The sequence below is a fragment of the Dromaius novaehollandiae genome, chromosome 2 (assembly GCF_036370855.1).
Source record: "Dromaius novaehollandiae isolate bDroNov1 chromosome 2, bDroNov1.hap1, whole genome shotgun sequence".
NCBI classification, from domain to species: domain Eukaryota; kingdom Metazoa; phylum Chordata; class Aves; order Casuariiformes; family Dromaiidae; genus Dromaius; species Dromaius novaehollandiae.
In genome coordinates this window covers 19765463-19783834 of record NC_088099.1, presented here as the reverse complement: position 1 = coordinate 19783834, position 18372 = coordinate 19765463, and the positions used below count along the sequence as shown (strand labels likewise).

The 18372-nt window shown below is 37.5% G+C and overlaps 1 protein-coding gene across 2 annotated transcripts in view; it reads right to left on the bottom strand.

Moving 5' to 3' along the window:
- Window positions 1-18372, bottom strand: part of PRTFDC1 (phosphoribosyl transferase domain containing 1) — a 47756-nt gene that overhangs the window by 8186 nt on the left and 21198 nt on the right. For both annotated transcript variants that reach the window (XM_026105794.2, XM_064505917.1), the window contains exon 4: window positions 12696-12761. In XM_026105794.2, coding sequence (XP_025961579.1) covers window positions 12696-12761 — 66 coding nt within the window. The remainder of the gene's footprint in view (window positions 1-12695; window positions 12762-18372) is intronic.

Here is an 18372-nt window from a genome sequence, read left to right as displayed (position 1 = left end):
CCTTGAGTTCCAGCAAATAATCCAGGATGACTGGGACTGGAATCCAGTAGGAGAGGATAACCCAACAATGCAAGCTTGACATCCTTACCCATTCTGCCAGCTTAGTGCAACTCTTGCTCTTCTTCATGCTGTTGACAAGAAGTTTCCTCACAAAGGAAAAACAGATGTCTTCTAGTGAAAAGACCTATTCAGCAACTATAGCTTGAGATGAGACACACCAAAACTGACATGGCAGAGGGCTGCAGAATCCTGCATTAGCAGATTGTGTCAGGGTATAGCGAGGACCGGTTGCTCTCCAAGGGGAGCCAGGAGCTGAGCATGATAACATGGCTTGCAGGACAGGGGCCTCTCCAGCCAGTGCCCAGCCTCATAGTACCCAAGTGAGGTGAGCAGGGCAGACCCAGAGATGGCAGCCAGGTTCAGCCAAGAGTCCAGATCATCAGGCAAGTTTGTGGTTAGGCAGGTCTGAGATCAAGGCAGGAGGTCAAGCCACAGGCCAGAGTCAGGATCAGGTCCAGTGACCACAACCAGGGTCAGACATAGCTCAGTGATCACCAGGCAGGTCCGCAGTGATGAGACCTGAGCTTGAGACAGGAGGTCAGCCCACAGGTCAGGGTCTGGACTAGTGGGATCCGTGGCTGGGCAAGGGCCAGGGCAGGGCCAGGGCAGGGCTGAAGCCTGGCACTGCTACAGCGTCATGGGGCAGGGACTGACAGTCCTGGGCTGCACTGCAATGGGGGCCTGGGCCTGGGCAGTGATGGGCGAGGCTCAGGGGAAGGTAGGGGTCCTGAGCAGGGACAGTAAGGCCTGTCAGTGCCCTCAGGACAGACTGAGAGAAAAGTATAGTCCTGGGACATTTCATTGACAAAGATGGGTTTTGCTACCAAAACCACTTCAGATATCCTATCACAAGCAGAAACCTAGATTTTCTCTTGTTTACTCTCAAGCACAAAACATAAAATTACACAGAATATGGCAACAGCAGCCTCCCTGACCATGGAATTAGGATTACAACCAACTGAGAGAAATGGACCTTACTAATTAACTTGTGAGAAAAAAATTTTAGACATTAATAAAAAATGGGGCTGAAAAGAGACCTTGAATGGTCATCAAGACTATTCTCTTGGCTTAAAGAATTGACTTAAACTATCCCTGGCAGATATCTGATTTACCTGTTCTTGAACCTGATGAGGACGTCAGAACTTCCTCAGGCAATGTGTTTCAGTGCCTCATTATCTAAGAGCAAAAATACAGTTAGAAAGTTTCTGTTGATATTTGACCTGAACTTGTTTTGCAGAGGACATAGAAAAAAACTTATTTTCTTCTCTTTTTAGCTTCTTCTATATTTGAGGACAGATATATTTCCTCAGCTTTCTCATTTTCAGATTAAACAACCCCTATTCATTCAACGATTCCTCACAAGTTATATTTCTCGATTTCTGATCGTTCTCTTGTTCTCCTTTGGAATATGTCCAATTGGTCAGAATCCTTCTACAGTTGTGGTGGCCCAGACCAGAGAGAAGCTTTTTCTAGTGTTGAGAAGAATAAAAGAACCACTCTGTATGCCTTACAAATAATCCTCCTTTTTATATATTCCAATACAATGCTTCCCTCTTTTATAAAGTTATGCTGTTGACTCATGTTGAACTTGTGATCCACCTATCATCTCCTTTCCAAAACTGTTGCTTAGTCAGTCCTTCCTCACTTTGTGTTTATGCAAAAGATTACTTCTATATAAACACAGAAGTTTGTATTCTTTTTTATTGTCATTTCATGCCAAATTCATTCAAAGCATTACATGCTTTGAGCCAAATTCTTAAAACAATTCTTAAAATTATAATCCTACCTGGTAGTATTGTTCCAGGTGGTATCATTAGCATTAAATGCTAATTCTATCTTTTAAATCCTGAATGAAATATTACATATTCCCTGAAGAATACCCTTTAATGGATCCCTCCAGTCTGAGAGTGAAGCATAATTAACTTTCTTGAAAACAGCTTCCCAACTAGTTATGCATCCATCTAATAGAAATTTAATCTAGGCTACATTTTCTTATCACGTATGACTTGGAGGAATGAAGGTGAATGTGGATCCAGACATCACTGAAGGATTTGTCTGATCATAAGAGTGATAGTCACCTGCACAAGGCTTCAACTGAAGGATAAGATATTGTACTGATTAATTAACTTGAGAAGTAAGGACATTGGTGGACCCTGAAATTCTGTGACCAGCATTCTGTTATTCTTGCCACCTCCTTCTCAGATTCAGGGAGTCAAAGAGTTGTAAATGATAGGCACTGGGAGATTTGGTCCTTTGATAGTCCCTTTAATCAGTCTGGCTCAGGAAACACAGATACTCTGTTCTGTATTATGTACATTCTCATTATTCCCAAAATATAAGTAAGGATTCCCTGTGCTTTGGAGCAAGTCTGTTTGTAAGGACTTTGTACCAGAAAAGCCACTATAAAATATTTAGGTAAGAAAATATTTCATATATATAAATAAGCAGGCAGCCTGATACTTGAGAGTGATACATTAATCCCTCTTTTGATTAGCCAGGGTTACTGTGACTAAAGTTAGCTTTCACTTGTGACTGAAGGCATTCAAAATGGTTTGCCATTTTGAATGGTTTGCCATTTTGCCATCCTCTGGTACCAGAAACCATCTCCTATAAAACTACTTGATGTGCTTGGAAATTGATTGTATTGCTACCACTATCAAAAGAGAGCCTGTTGAAGCAGACTACTAATAGAGGGGTTCCAGAAAAGTAGACAGAGCAGCAGAGAAATAAATTGCTAAAAAAAAAAAAGTTTCAACAGAGTATACAAGACAAGGTATTGATGATGTTTAACTAAAGCTGGCTGAAATGGGTTAGCTTATTGTTGAGCAGATGCCAAAAGATAAAAAAGAATGTAGTGAATACAACAGGTTGGTATGTTACTAGTATTGTCACCATCATCCTAAATGTACAGCTGGCTGCATCTAGCACACCTTGGGAAAGGTCACAAAGATAGGTTAGACTTATTTGGCTTCACCATAAAATCCACCTGAGAATTGATGGGCAGGAGGCTGGCAAAACCGATCAGCTTGTGGTGACACTGCAATGACTGATAGCTGGACAACAGACATGTCAAGGATGCTGAAGAAGTCTTTCTCCCAGCATATGTGTTTGGGGGTCCTCTACCATATAGATCAAGACTGATTTGTTCTTTCAGATACAGCTGTAGCAAGGAAACCGGATGAAAAGAAAAGTAATCCAGCCTTCTAGCATGCATTCAATATCTTCTGTCTGTTTTTGAAGCCTGGAGAACAGGAAATAGGAATCTTTATTGACATGTTTACTAGCCTGAGGATGGCATAATTTCTAAGTAAAACCACCTTCACCAATACCAGCTATGAAATAGGTCCAGAAATCAAATAATGATTCTGATATATCTTACAGTGAGACACAGAGCGAACAGTCAACTTTTTAAAATATGTCTTGGAAAAGATTTCTTCTAGTCTGAATAAAAAAGGGGCAGTGGCTCAACCCTCAAGTAGATTGAAACACATTTTTATACTGAGTAGTTGCAAGAAGAAGCCCAAGATTTCACTGCTGATGGATCAGAGGAATGGCTGGGAGTTGATGGGTATGGATGACTGATTTATCCTGTGTTTTTGGCTGTTCCTCCCAGGTAGCTAACAGGAAGGGGGCCGGTGCACTCTGTACTCTAACCATGTTTGTTGAGTGCAGGAAGGAGAGGGCTGCTGTGAAGCTTAAAATTCTGCCGTTTTGAGTGATCAGGGTGCATACAACTAGACACTCTGCATATGGACACTGTGCACATATGATATTTGCACTGTAAAATAGATCTACACAAAAATAAAATTTGCCCTCATGTCTTATTTTAGAAGTATTAGAAATGCTTTATCACACCATGCATTGGGACATCTGGAAAAAGCAGGAGGTTTTTGACAATATTAATACTATGTAAAACAAAGAAAAAATCATTTCTAATTGTTGCATACCATGTGAATTCATTTTTCATGTGTTCAAAGACATACACACAAATAAATTGCAGAAGATCATTCCTTTCACAGATGCACTTTTCACTTCTATAATAAATATGTATGTCTCTGAATTTAGAAACCTTTAGTAATGGACTGAAACCTGCAAAAATTAAGAATTAGTCCTCTGTACTCTACAGCCTTTCAAAGCCACATGAACCTACACACTGCAAGTGGGTTATTATTACAATGCATGCAAGAAAAATCCTGACTTGTGATAAGCTGAAAAATACTCAAGCAGTGAGTCAATACATTTCTATTGTTTACCTTCCCACAGGTCAATAATAAATGGAACAATGTCAGCTAACAAGACCAAGTATAGCAATGAGATCATGTGTGCCTCCTGCCTGACAGTAGTAAGTGCTATGGAAACTATTTTTCACCTTCCTGGAAAAGAATAACAATTTTTTTTCTGGACTTTGATGTCGTATTTCATTTAGAAGGCTAATTTCAAAGGAAAAATTGCTATGCTTTGAAATAAGCATTTCAGTATTTGAGGCAAAGGCTGTCTTTGTATTCACATAACATATAATACATACTTTAACAAGGTAAAGTGCTCAGTTGTACATTTAGAAAGGGGTAGTGTTTCTTGGAAAGCAGCAACTCTACTCAAATAATCAAATAAACAACCATACTTAACACAATACTACAGCTAACAGGACAAACACAGCCCTTGCACATCAAGCAAGAAAATCAGGTAGGAACACAAAGAAGCTATTTTCTCCTTAAATGCCTTAGTATAAAATGAATAGAATAACATGTACACACATTAAAAGAAAAAAACTGCTAAGAAAAACAGAGAGAATTTAAAACTGAGAAAGAATTATTATTTGAGTCCTGGAAAAAAACACCCTAGAGTGAAGTAAGGTTTGTAGCAGGAAGTAATATCTTTTATTTAATTAACAGCCCAGTTCCCAGTGGGAGAATGTTTTTCATAAAAGAACTCTGACCTCTCAGTCCACATCCTCAAAGAGAACACAAAATACCTCCAACAGCTGATCCTACAAACAAAAATTCAGAACCATTGTGTGCGCTAAAAATCATGGACTCAATAAGATACTGGTTTTATGGCACATTACAATCTCTCCTCATAGCCTGCCTCCAACTCATTTATCAGTGTTCCACAGCTGATTATTTGCTCTCTTTTTCTATCTCAGAGAAATTCTTAATATTTTTATCTCCCACTTTGGTAGTAGGGGAGATGATTGCACAGGGCAATCACCTTTTTCTCCCAAATTGTCTGACTGATTATGACAGCAGGTTAAAATTAAGGATTACTCCCAGCTTGTACTTAGGCTGAAGTCTGCTGATTTTCAGACCAATAGAACGATCTGCATATTTGAAATTGTTTTTTTTTCCAGCTCTATCAGTTGATCTAATAAAATATATTAGCCTCCTCTTATCAATTCTACCTTCAAACCTTGCGTCCTTTACATCCTACAGTAAGCTAGTACTTTATTTTACAATGGGCACCCAGTGTGTTACTTTGTCTAAAAGAAACTTAAGCAACTACTGGATCATGGTCAAACAGGCAACCATATGGCACCATAAATTTGATAATGGTAGGCTGCTCAGACTAGCAGGCAAAGGTACCAAAAAAGTCAACAGCTAAAGGCAAAAGCTATCCAAATTCAGAAAACAAAATCAGGTTCACCATTTTAGAAGTGATGGCAGTTAACTACCAGTAAAACATGCCTGAAGTATGTAGCCTTCTCTGTTACCTGAAGCGTTTAAACCAAGACTTGAAAATAGTCTATGGCTCAAAAGAGAAACTGTAGGCAAAGTGAAGAAATTATCAGGTGGGATTCCTTGCTCCAAGTTACCCGAAAGTTCAGATAAGATTATAAGAGTGCCTTCTGATCTTAAAATACAGGAATCTCTCTAAACAAAGCTTTGTTTGTCTCAGGCCAAAAAACTGTACTGCAGAATAAATAGAAAAATGAACCCTAATGTGGGAAGACTTGCTGAGATTTTTGAAAAGCAATTCAAAATGGCAGATTTACCTATGTCTCGAAAAGCTCATAGAAGGTAAGCAAGTAGCAAGCGTAAAAGAAAGAAAAAGAACTTTTTCACAGATATTTAAATATGGAACTCATTGCTGTTGGATCTTGTGGGACTAAAGGCATAGCTGGATTTACAAAGAGATGAGACAAACCTGGATAACGGTTCTAGCACTGGATCTATTCAAAATGACAGTCCAGATCTAACTTTGTATTTAGGAGGTCTTTGTACTTGTTCTGTCTCACATATCCTTTCCCTAATAAAGTTCCAATTGGCTGCTGTTGAAGAGATTATGCAAGCCTAGACAAACACTTCATCCTATATAGGATGGTAGTACTCATGGTCTTATGAGTGGAGAAAATACATGCGAATTGGGACAGACGGAAATACTTTCACCACAAGGCCCCATTGGTGTCCCAAATTCCTTCCTCTCTGCTTCTTGGAGAAAATTATTCTTAAGCTATTTGGGGATACATATAACATACTGTTAGTAATACCAGCTTATAAAGTATGCATAAATACACAGATGTTGGAAAAACGTGCCTTCTTTTAAATAACCATTTCCACAGGTGAAGGCAAAAAAAATATGAAAGATAAAAGAAAGATATAGCCCCTTCTTACCTGCATCTATTTCTTTTGCTGGGAGAGGGCACATTATCATATTTTGATTCTCTTAAGTTCAATTTCCATTCAAAAATCTGCATTTTCGAGTAACATTATTTCTAAAAATACTTTCTTTTCACGTGTAGTCTGTATCTTCAACAGAGTACATTAATTTGATAATGTGATTGCTCAAGCTGAATTGTTAACCAATTATCAGCTTACTCATCACACCTACAGCCCTAGCTTTCCTAGCATTGTGCTTGGGGAACCTCAGGTCCTACTGGTTAAACAAGACATTTTATGACAACTTAATATAAATTAGCTTTGAAGAAGCCATGATATACAGCTGAAGAATCATCAACAAACAAAGGTTAAACAATAATGCATCAAGTTTTAGTGAAGAGGTCTAAAGGAGGCTACAAGGATTGCTTTTAGAACCAAAATCATTTAACAGTGTGCACATGAACGAAATCTACAGATACTCACACCTCATCAAGATAGAAAATAATATGGAAGACTTTTGAGAGATTAGAAATAAAAATAGGAGCTTTCGATCGGATTCTACAAAAGGTCCCAAATAGCTGATTTTAATCTTTTCTGCTGGCCTGATCCACTGCTCACATCATTCTCGAAAGACCACCTATCTTCTCTGAAAAATGTTATTGTTTGAGACACTGAATTTGGTCAGTGTCAGCTGCTGATGAGTGCAACTTGGTTAGCGTGTTAAGAGTCTATGTACATAGATGCTAGCTACTTACAATCAGTTCAGACTAGCTCAGTGTCTTGAAAAGTCAGCAGTGGGTGACCTAATGGAGGGAATGATGATATGCTGTCATTAACTTTTTGTTCCTGGAGCATCGTGCTGAATGTTGTACCTACATGTTCTGCTTGCAGCCTTTTTTACAGAATGCTTCTGCTGTGCATAAGTAGGGCAGATTATCATAATCAGTCTAAAGGTAATGCATGAATGGATCACCATCTCCGTTCTCTTACTTAGATGACAAAGTGTAATTGTGATAATTTGGAGTTGGAAGAGGATTTTTGACACAGGTGCAATCAACAGAATTATGAATTCATATGATCTAAAAGCAGGGAGACAGTTGGTGAACAGAACCCATGTGAAAAATGAGGTGGGAAGTCTGGAAAGCTTTCTTTGTACTTTCCTTCCTCCAGAACAAAAAAGAGTAATCAAAAAGTAACAGTAGAACATATTAGCAATGAAGGAAGTGCAAAGAAAGGTTATTAATTTCATGGAAGAACAAAAAATAGAATGTCTTTTGCTGTGGAAAAAGCAGTTAAAGTTGGTAACTGTCAGGAGTAGGCAGTATAAAACCTAATTAATTATTAAGAAAAAAAGCAGAAAGACAAATATCACTAAAGATGGCAGTTAAGCAGAGGTACAGAAGACATAGAATGCTTTGAGATGCACAAAACCTATCAACCACTAAAGAGATGAAAAAGGCAAGGCTGGACATATGATAGGAATATACTGAGATGTAAAGATGAATGGGGGACACGACTATTGCACAAGCAAGAGAACAAAACTCCATGTTGCACAGCTGCCCAATGGATCATTTATAAAATATTCAAATGCTAACATATTTAGAAGAATGATAGAGAAACAATTTTCAGTACTTTTGTTAGAACTTATGACAGACAAGGAAAACAGTTGAATAAAATAAAAGAAATAAGACACCTAGATATTGAAAAGAAAATGAGATGGAAGTACGTCCCTGGAATGTGTTCCCATATGACAAGTGGGAGAAGAAAGAAAATGACAGACAACGGATAAATTGATTTAGGCTACAGATATATAAAGGAAGTCTAGAGATTTTATAACATATATCCTGCCAGAAGGAAATAAGGACTACTGAATGGTGAATATCTTCCTCTGCGTGAACTCTCTTTTAGATATGAGTTGACCAGGCATTTTAGGAGAAAACCAGAATAATGGTAGAATGTTCAAACTAATACAATGAAGAAGAGGAATACAAGACATGCATTTTTTCTTCTTGATCAGTATTTATTACTGTATATGCTTCTCCAATAGCACCAAAACCACTGGCTGTCAACAAAATGGATTTAATATGAACAAGAGGAATAACTCTGCATGAAGAAAGTTATATATTGATCCATATTATGGACAAACTGGGATGATCCTTACAGCTGGAATATCAGTAGAAGTGCATTGGCTCTATAATTGCACCTTATTAACTAGGTAGCTACCTTGTTTTAATTAAAAGTTCTTATTAACCTAATAAATAAAAACGACTATTTTTTCACATTTTGTGTTATATAAAGTGGTAATTGAATAATTATATGTATGTAATTTTGAAATTAAATATATTACACAAATACAATAAGTATATAAGTACAAAAGTGTATAAATTATGCCATTTTGTCTAACTTTTCTCACTTGCGAGGAAACAAGTCAAAATGGCATAGCAGCTTTTTTAAAAGGTTACAGGACATATTCCATATGGAATAATCTAAAGAATAACTCCTGCCAGTAGAGACTTTGAACAATGTAACCAGCTCTACAGCTCTTGGAATTAATGCTGTCTGAATTCTGTATTTGCCGTGCTTCTGTATATCAGATTACAATAATTGTTTCTTTCCCTTCAACAAAGATACAAACGCCAAGTTATTTACAATATATTAAGACAAAATATACACACATAAAAGTATAAGAGGTAAATAGCAGTGATAACTCACAATACTGGTACACTTAGATCTACTGAAATTTCTAGAGGTTTTTAAATATTTTTGTTTAGATGCTACAAAACACTACTTTAAAGTGTGTTATAAATTATTACGGCATTATGCAGTACTGTGTATTCTTATAGTATTAACACTAAGCAAGGTTGTATTATTTGTTCTTTTACCTTATCTACATTGATTTTCATAAACATCTTGCATTGCCTCTAGTTTTCTGGACAGTTATTAATTTCCTCCCTATTTTCAAATTTTATTCTGTCTTCTCTGCACAGAAATGAATACTTATAAAGCATTGGAGTCTTAGGCTACATCAGGACTCATTCTCCAAGTACCTTTATTAATGATTCATGCAATGGAAATCTTGAGTCTTGGCTCCATGACCTTCTTCACAGAAGGAGAATTTTGAATTCGTGCACAATTTTTGTCAGATAACAATTTGGGTCTGCATGCTAATTCCCTTCTCTCAGAATATTTATCTTTTTCATGCTTTATTAGGTCATATATTTTTTCTAGGTTTTTAATTTTTTTACAAACAAAAGCATGTTCTATAGAGGTACAAAAGAGATATTTTTCCTTCTGAAGAGCTATTATCATTAACAGTTTATTTTTAATTTGCTTTTAAAATGTTTTGCTTTCTTAAAGCTTTCTCAGAAAAAAACACTGCCAGAGAACAGCATGTTCATGAAGCTACTCAGCAATCTATTTTTCAGTATAAAGTAGCACAGGGAAGCGGGGGGGGGGGGGGGAGATAATTGTTAAGAAATACATAAAGTCTTATTTTTTCTATTTAGTGTTCACTAAGATTATAGGATAGCTGGGGTTCCAGGTATTATTACTTAATGAATATCCCTTTAAGATCAAAATCTCAGTATCTTTAGTCTGCAGTTTTCAAAAGTGCTTTAGCTATTTATGCTTCTGAACCTCACAGAAAGTTAACGGAATTTATGTTCTGAGTCCGTGCAGGCACTTTTGAAAACATCTTCCATGATCGTCAAGTTAATAGGTTTTAACTTAGCATATTAATTTTTCAACATAATCACAATGCTTCGTTAACAAGTATTCCAAGCAGGCAGAAGTGGTGTTCATTTCGCTTAAAAGCGGGGAACTTGAATTCTTCTAGCAGGTCTCCCACTAATGCCCTCAGTGACTTTAAAATGGTTACTAAAGCCAGCAGTTTCAAAAGCCAGCAGCTAAACTAAGGCATTAAAGTAAAAAAACTTCAAGGAAAGATTTACATTGACTGTAGGAGGCTCTGAATCAGTCTGCAAATGGTTGATTAGTAAAATGTGCTGAATACTTGCACTAATTGCTTAAGTCAACAACAGATGGAGGAGTTGGCATCTGTGGACATAAGGCCACTCCTTCATATATCCAACTTTAGATGTGTAAGTATGAACATTTGAGCTCAAGTTTTGCATCTCAGTTTTTCAATTAGTAAAATGAATCTGACGGAAACTCTGTTTTCACGTATTAGTGAAGGTACTATTTAATTAGTGATAGATCTGCTGGGTCACAGGAACAACCGCACACACGCAACCTCTGTTCACCCCGTGAGCCCTGCCAGCCTCAGCCCTCCCTTCCTCCTTTGCTTCAGCCCCTCCACACTCAGCTTCTGTCCCTGGATGACTACTCTTCAGCAACTGCTTTCATCCCCAAAGCAGCCCCTTCACGCTACCCTAGGTCCCAGCCCCCGCAACCCAACAATCCTAAGCAGCATTCCTGTTCAGCTCTCTCCCCAAATATTTTCTAGCCTCAAAACAAATCTGATGTCCCTGTTCCTCACCTAGGAACAGGAGGGCAGGGCCAATAAGCAAAAGGTCCCCAGGATTTTCAGTATAAGAAAACAACATGCTTTGTTTTTGGAAAGATCAGAACCATCTTGGCTGAAAGTTTCCTTCTCTCTTACACACATATGCACACATAAACACACAAAAGTCCTGGGACAGGCAATATTTTGCACCAGGGAATTCAAATTATACTAGAAAGATTATATCTGGAAAAGATGTAAGTAACTGAAACCAGGACCTTATAACAAGCCTGGTGAGATAAATTCATCAGGAAAATTTGAGGTTGAGAGATGGGGAAGTGGAGCTGGGCCTAGAATGTGAGAAAGAACTTGGACTATCTGGGAAAGAGAAATGTTAGGTAACATTAATAGGTGCACTGCCAGCTCTGCCTGTGAAGCAGAGAAACATATGCAAAATCATTGCAGAAAAACAGGTAACTCCAGTGCTTGAATATTAGAAAGGAGCAAATGATAAAAATTACACAAGAACATGATTAATGTTCTAGTGATCATCTGGAAAAAGAACCCACCCAGTTGAATTTTGAAGTGCAAATTGAGGACATATGTATCACTAGAATTGCCTGAGTATGACAGTATTTTTTATTTAAGTTCTAACTGCACCAAAGCCTATTTAATATTAATGAAATATTTTAAATTAAGTTTTTCTCTTCCTTTTCTGAAGTGTGCTATAGTACAACAAAACAAATGAGCTTGCTGGTGCTGTATTTGAGTGCTCTGAAGAAACTGATGCTGTTCAGTGCCAGCTAATCCAAGAGTAACTGCATGTACAGTACAAATAACAAAATAAGTATTATTGCCTTAATGCATAAGTGAATATCCATTTCTGACCATTTTCCACATAGACCATTTGCCTAATTAAATTAGTCTTCCTTCCTCTTCAACTACCGCTTTGTATCAACATGCTTGGATGAAAATAGCCTTTTCACTGCATCAGACCTCTCCCTGTCTCTCATTACCACAATGTTCAGTCATAGTGCAAAACATACTCAGCCTTACAGACAGCCTGATGCTGAAATAAAATACCCCATTTGATTAGCTGTATGACAGGTTCCACAACTGAACGTTCTACAGTTAAGTAAAATTGTATTAGACTGCTCACATGTTGGACAGGGATATTCAAAGTGCACTTTGTTTGCCTGCAGCACCAAAAACAGAAGAAACAAGACTTCAAGACATAAACAAGCTCAGGGGGAAGCATTCCAGCACAAATTTTGCTACACAGTATCACTGCTGGTATGCCTACCACTATTTGGGAAATCCCTACACTAGGACAGAGGGCTACATTCTGACCTTTTTAGGCATCTGCAATGTGAAAGCAATGGCATTACAGCAATTTAATGGAGATGAATATGTTTCTTTGATTCCAAAAATTAATAAAAATATATATCCAAATATATAACCCATCTGTGGAAGTATTAGTACCTGACTTAGAAACTGATAGTTAATGTGCAACTATGTGCAATAGCTCTCAAATATTTTTAGAGGATGTATTTTCTTTCTTAAATTTAAAATTAACAAACCTTCCCAGTCAGCTTTGAAAGATCATCTCCTCCTGTTATCTGCATATCTTGCATAGACTGATCATTCTGAAAGAAGAAAGACAAAATTTTGAAACTGGATGTAACTGCGTAAAATACAAGTATAAACATATCAACATTTCTTCGATCTTTCACAGTCTCAGTTACCAATATTTTATAATGATTATTACTACTGGTGTATGACAGAAACATACTGTTGCCTGTTTTTGTGCCTTCTATCATCTGCTGGTTGTATTTAAGCTACCATTAAGTTCCAGCCTTTACTGAACTAAACAAAGTCATATCTTTATTTTTTTTAAAAATGATGTTCCTTGCTATTTCTTAATACAACAGGTGTTGAGCAACATATTTGTTCCTTTCACAGTGGAAAAACAGGAGCATCTAAGACTTGACAAAACACCCGTAAGTACATTCTCTTTCTGGAACAGTCTTTATAAACACAGGTAAAATGTGCCTACCTGTGCCACTCACAGTGAGGACTCAGCTATTTTAGAGGAAATTCACTTAGTATTTTTTTCTGGAAAATAGTTTTGCAAAAATTATCAGTTGCTGTCAACAAATGGTTCAGTGTGCATGTGCATGGGCATACAATTTCAAGGGCTTTGGGTTTTGTTTTTTCAGCTAACTCAAAGATGAAATTCTTGAGGTCAAGTCAATAAAATATAATACAGTCAATCAGGTCAAACTGATCTCAACAACATAGTACATTTTGATTTTCCTGATGGAAAAGATTTTTTTAAAAAAACATTCTCTTCTGATAAATTTCTTTTACAGAAATTTCTAGTGTAAAGTCATTCTGATGAAAAATTCTCAAATTAGTCTAGTTCAAATTCATTAACAGCGGAAAAGATAAGATCACGTAAGGGAGACATATGGAAACCCCACTGTTAATAGAAGACAGAAGAGGCTGTAAGGAAGGTACTAAATTAAAAAAAAAAAGAAAAAAGTCATGGCCAGGAAACATGAACATTCCAGAGAAAGCAAGGGCAAAATTAATATATGTAGTTAATGGAGATTTTGTAAAATTGGTGCATGTGCAAATCTCATCTCCCTACCCACAGGGAGACTGGGTTAATCCAATTTTAATAATAGCTGCAGTACCTTAATGTGACACTGTAGTTTACTAATAACATCAGAAAGCTTTAGCTTTACCAAAACCTACCAAATTTGCAACTTTTGAATACTTTGCTTTTATTTCATAAATAAATCCAGTGCTCTGAAGTCAAACATTTTTCCATGAATAAGTAACAGGGCAGCAGAACTCACAAGGTAGGGGAGGATTTACTGGTGGACTAAGGGGTTCCTTTTTCTCCCCTGAACAGCAGTGGCAGCAACGGTGGCATGTGTGTGCCTGCCCCGTGACGCGGTGCAGGCTGCGTGCCTCGGCAGTCCTCCCCAATGAAACCGTGCCAGCTGATGCTCAAGGCCGAATGACAGGGACTTCCAAGGCATCTTTGCGGCCACTTGATCATAAGCAATGTGGCAGCCCCAGGAATTATTCATGGTCCCCAAGGAAAAGGATCGTCTAAATTAACATAGCCTTTCTGAGCAACTGTAAAGGTTGTACTGTTGCCCAGCTGAAAATTTCTGCAAGTCCACCTGCTGCACACCCACCAAAAGATTTCTCTTCCGTTCCCAAAAAACTCTTACACCATAGCTTTGGAAGACCTCTGTGGCAGTCATTGCCTTAAAAGACAATTTTAGACCTGCCTTCACATTTCTGCACTGAATCTAGGAGCTTTAGATCCTCTTCATGCTGCTCTGATTCGTTTCCTGGGAAACAGGGCTACAGCAGGAATGAAGATTGCATCCTGTATGTTTTCTAATATAAGTTTCAGCATTTATTTCGTTTTTTTAAAGAACAACAGAAAAAACAAAGCAAGCAACTCATTCCTCATAAGATTATTTTAAAATTTAACAAAAAGTGGAGATAGAGAATATTTTACATTTAGGCTTAAAAGCATAAGCCTTTTGTTGTGGACTAAGCCATGTCAGTCTTCAAAAGTCAGGGACATATTCAGGTCAAAACTAGTTTGAGACTGTAGAAAGCAGAAAGATTGTTTCCAGTGTCTATCAAGGCATGTGTAACCAAGACGGTGACAAAAGATTCTTCCATTTCCAAATAAGATGGAATTTCAGTAACTAAAAGAACCAATATGCAGGAATTACTGAAGGAGCAGTTTGCCCTTGGTTGCTAGTTGAAAAAGAGAGAAAGAAAAGATAACAGTGAGATGCAGGGATTAATGAATGAGATTTTTTTTTAATTAAAAAAATCCCTTTCAGCAGACTTGCAGCAGCACTGTTTCCTTTGCATTTGGTATTTCTGGCTGCAGCTGAAAGGAAGACGCTAAAATAGCATCTTCATTGCTGGCGAGCGGTTAAGCAAACACAAAGGCCATTGAGAGCCGGGGGATTAGAGCAGCCCATCAATCTGCGTATTCACACAGTGGCGGCTGTGCCACAACTGCACACAATTATGTAAATCCCTGTGCTCTGACTGGACAACCATTGCTGTCAGAGGACAAGACTGAGCCTTCACTGTGCCTGAAAACCATATACAATAATACAACTCTGAACCCTCCAGCCATGGTGCATTCAAGAAATAACAGAAAAAAATGATTTGCATCACACAGCAGAACAATTCTATTTCAAAACAAAAATCTGACATTCATCAACTGACTCACACTATAAAATACACAACTGCCAAACAGCAAGATTCAGGACCACAGTGTGACATTACAGTAATCGTAATGTTCATATATAGAGAGTGAGTTCGCACACTATGGTTGCCATAGGAACCTCTCAATGCTTTTTTTTCTGATTCCTCAGTTTATAATCTCAAAATAACATTGCACTAAATGTTAAGTATGAAGTACAATAGATGTCAAAAAGAAAAAAATTGATTAAAAAAATCTGATTCATTCAGGACTTTTTACTGTCAATCCAGAACTGTTTGTTTAATTTTCACAATCTCAGTCACTCAGGGTTTCCTTCTTTCTCTGGGAGATGCTCCATAGATTGACAGCACAAAACCAATATGGCTGACTCTCTCACCTATCATAGATGCAAAGACACGAATTAAAGGTTCACTTTCAATCTCTCAAGACTCCTCAATACTTACTCTTTAACATCCCTATACCTTATCAACACTATTTTTGCAGTTAAATGCTTAAGACTAAATATGTCCGAGATAGAGACATATCAAAACGACACTGCATTCTGATTTATGCAGCACAAAATGTATTGCAGCTGTTTCTAAAGAATCATGATGCATCTTATGTCATCCCTATATCTCATCCCAACCTGTATTAAATACCTACATTTCTGATTTTTTCTGAACTTAATAAATTTGTGCTTTTCTAGGATAAGTCTCACTTTTGTTTTTGCTATGGTACCATGTGCTGCACTTTTTCACTGGTTTGTCTTTGTTTTATAATTTTATTTCATGCAGACCTTTTCAATATACATCTTCAAATCCTAGAGAATCTTAATGAATGAAAGCTAGAATGTTGCTGCTTCCACCTTCACTTCTCTTAGCACGTATGATAATGTTTTGTTTGACTTTCTCTGCTGATTGGAAGTATAGATATTTAAATTCCATCTATACTAAGTCATGTCTTTTGAACTAGGTGGGGCACAAAAATATTACATATCTTTTACATCTCCTGAGATCACCACTTGGACATAGTTCAAGTTACAAGTGAAATGAGTTGGGTGGTCTTAGGAAAATTCATTATAAACAGCATTGCTCATCTGAAAATTGCACCAAACTGTGAACATCTGTTACTCTTCTAAAGGAATAGAATCTGGAGCACATTAATATTGGACTCAGGGAAACAAAGATTCTTTAATCATAGCAAAAAAGACAGTTCTAACAAAACACTTTAAATGCACAACTAAATTATAAAACATGGACACTATGACATTATCACACATCTATTTAATGTAGTCTGCACAGTTTATACGTAATCCCTTGAAAAAAACCTGATTACCTTTTTACTCCCCAAATTCATCAGGCAGACTCCTAAGACAGAAGGACCTGATCACCAGGCCTGTGCCACTTGCTTTGTGCCACTGTGGTGCCACAGCAGATCTGCCAACCTGAGGACTCCCATGAGGACAGCGCTGCCACTTTACACCTCCACTTTAACTCCTTCAACTGGGTATTCCGGCAAGGCTTTGACCCCAAAGAAGGGATTGACAGACCATCAGTTTTAATTGTCCCTGAGAACCTCAAGCACTTGAATATAATGTAGAGCATCTGTAAGGCTTCCCTTATCCTCCCCTAGCCCTTAAGTGAAAAAGTGACTTTATGCTGCCTTTCCTTACCTAGGTAAACTGAGTACAACATGAATTGCTGTCTGTGAGGTTTCTGATTTAATATCCACAATTAGCACAGTATGAAAAGCAACAGTCAGGCACAACTTCACCAATAGGCTTGGTCTGACATATCCACTAATGCAGAGTGGAGTTAGTCTCCACACTCACTTAGGCCTCACTTTTTACTTTACCATTAAGACTGTCATTAACTGCATGTGATCTACACTACTCTGTTCTAATATGGTGATCCATAATCTTGAAATCTTGAAACATCTTCATTAGAGAGAGGATTATTCTGCCCCTAGTTTAGCCATCTAAAACTCAGACATCTAAATCTATGCTACTCATTCCTTCATAATCTATGGAGAAAACGAGACACATGGAAAAGGTGATTTATTTCAACCAAAGATAGCTTTCTATGATAGGTCAGGTAAATCATCTATTTCACTATACAGAAAATCTACAGCAAATATCATATACTTAAGACATCTATCTGTCCGAAATTCAGTTAGATGGATCCCAACCTGAGAGACTGAGATCATGATTTTTTTACTACAAACTTCACTGAGCACTCAGAAAAAAATTATTTTCACATTTACCACAGGCACGTTCAGGATGTTACTAATGAAAAATAGTCATGATTACTGCTTCCTCTCAGTCCCACCATAGGATATTTTGCTTGCATATTTACTCGAAGGTTTAATTTTAATCTAGTTGAAAGATATTTGAGGAGAGATTTCAAAAGATACAATCCATCTAATACTTTTTCCGACTTGTCAAGAATAACTATTTGCAACCAGTCTTTGCAGATTCAGAAGTGGTTTTACAGCGATGACACAACAGTTTTGCAGTTAGGTATCTTAGTTGTACGTAACATTACACTGGAGGATTAATAGGGAGCTGCAGTCTAAACTTCTAGGTAAAGAAATGTAAATTTGCCTATAGGGTCTACCCACTGAATAACAAAAACAACTGGATTTTTATATGTGTGGGGGGTTCATGATCATCAAGAATGGAGTCTTAATGACCCTCACTAAAATTATAACTTGAGCGTGACACTGGGGGAAGGCTAGCAATGGGGTAGGCGGTACTTAAAACAGGGCTTCTGAAGGTGATCCGAACAGCTGCATTTTGAATGGCACTGAGGGAACGAGGGTGGCATTAAAGCCAAAGAGAAGATTATATTAGGCAAGGTAATGAATGAGGAGGATTTGAACAAAATTCTTGGTAGTTCATATAATAAAGAAAAGCTGAGACTTTGAAATGTTACATGGACAGAATTATGCATGAATTAGGTATATGATTTCAGAGACATGCCTGTGTCAAAGCCAGTGGCTAA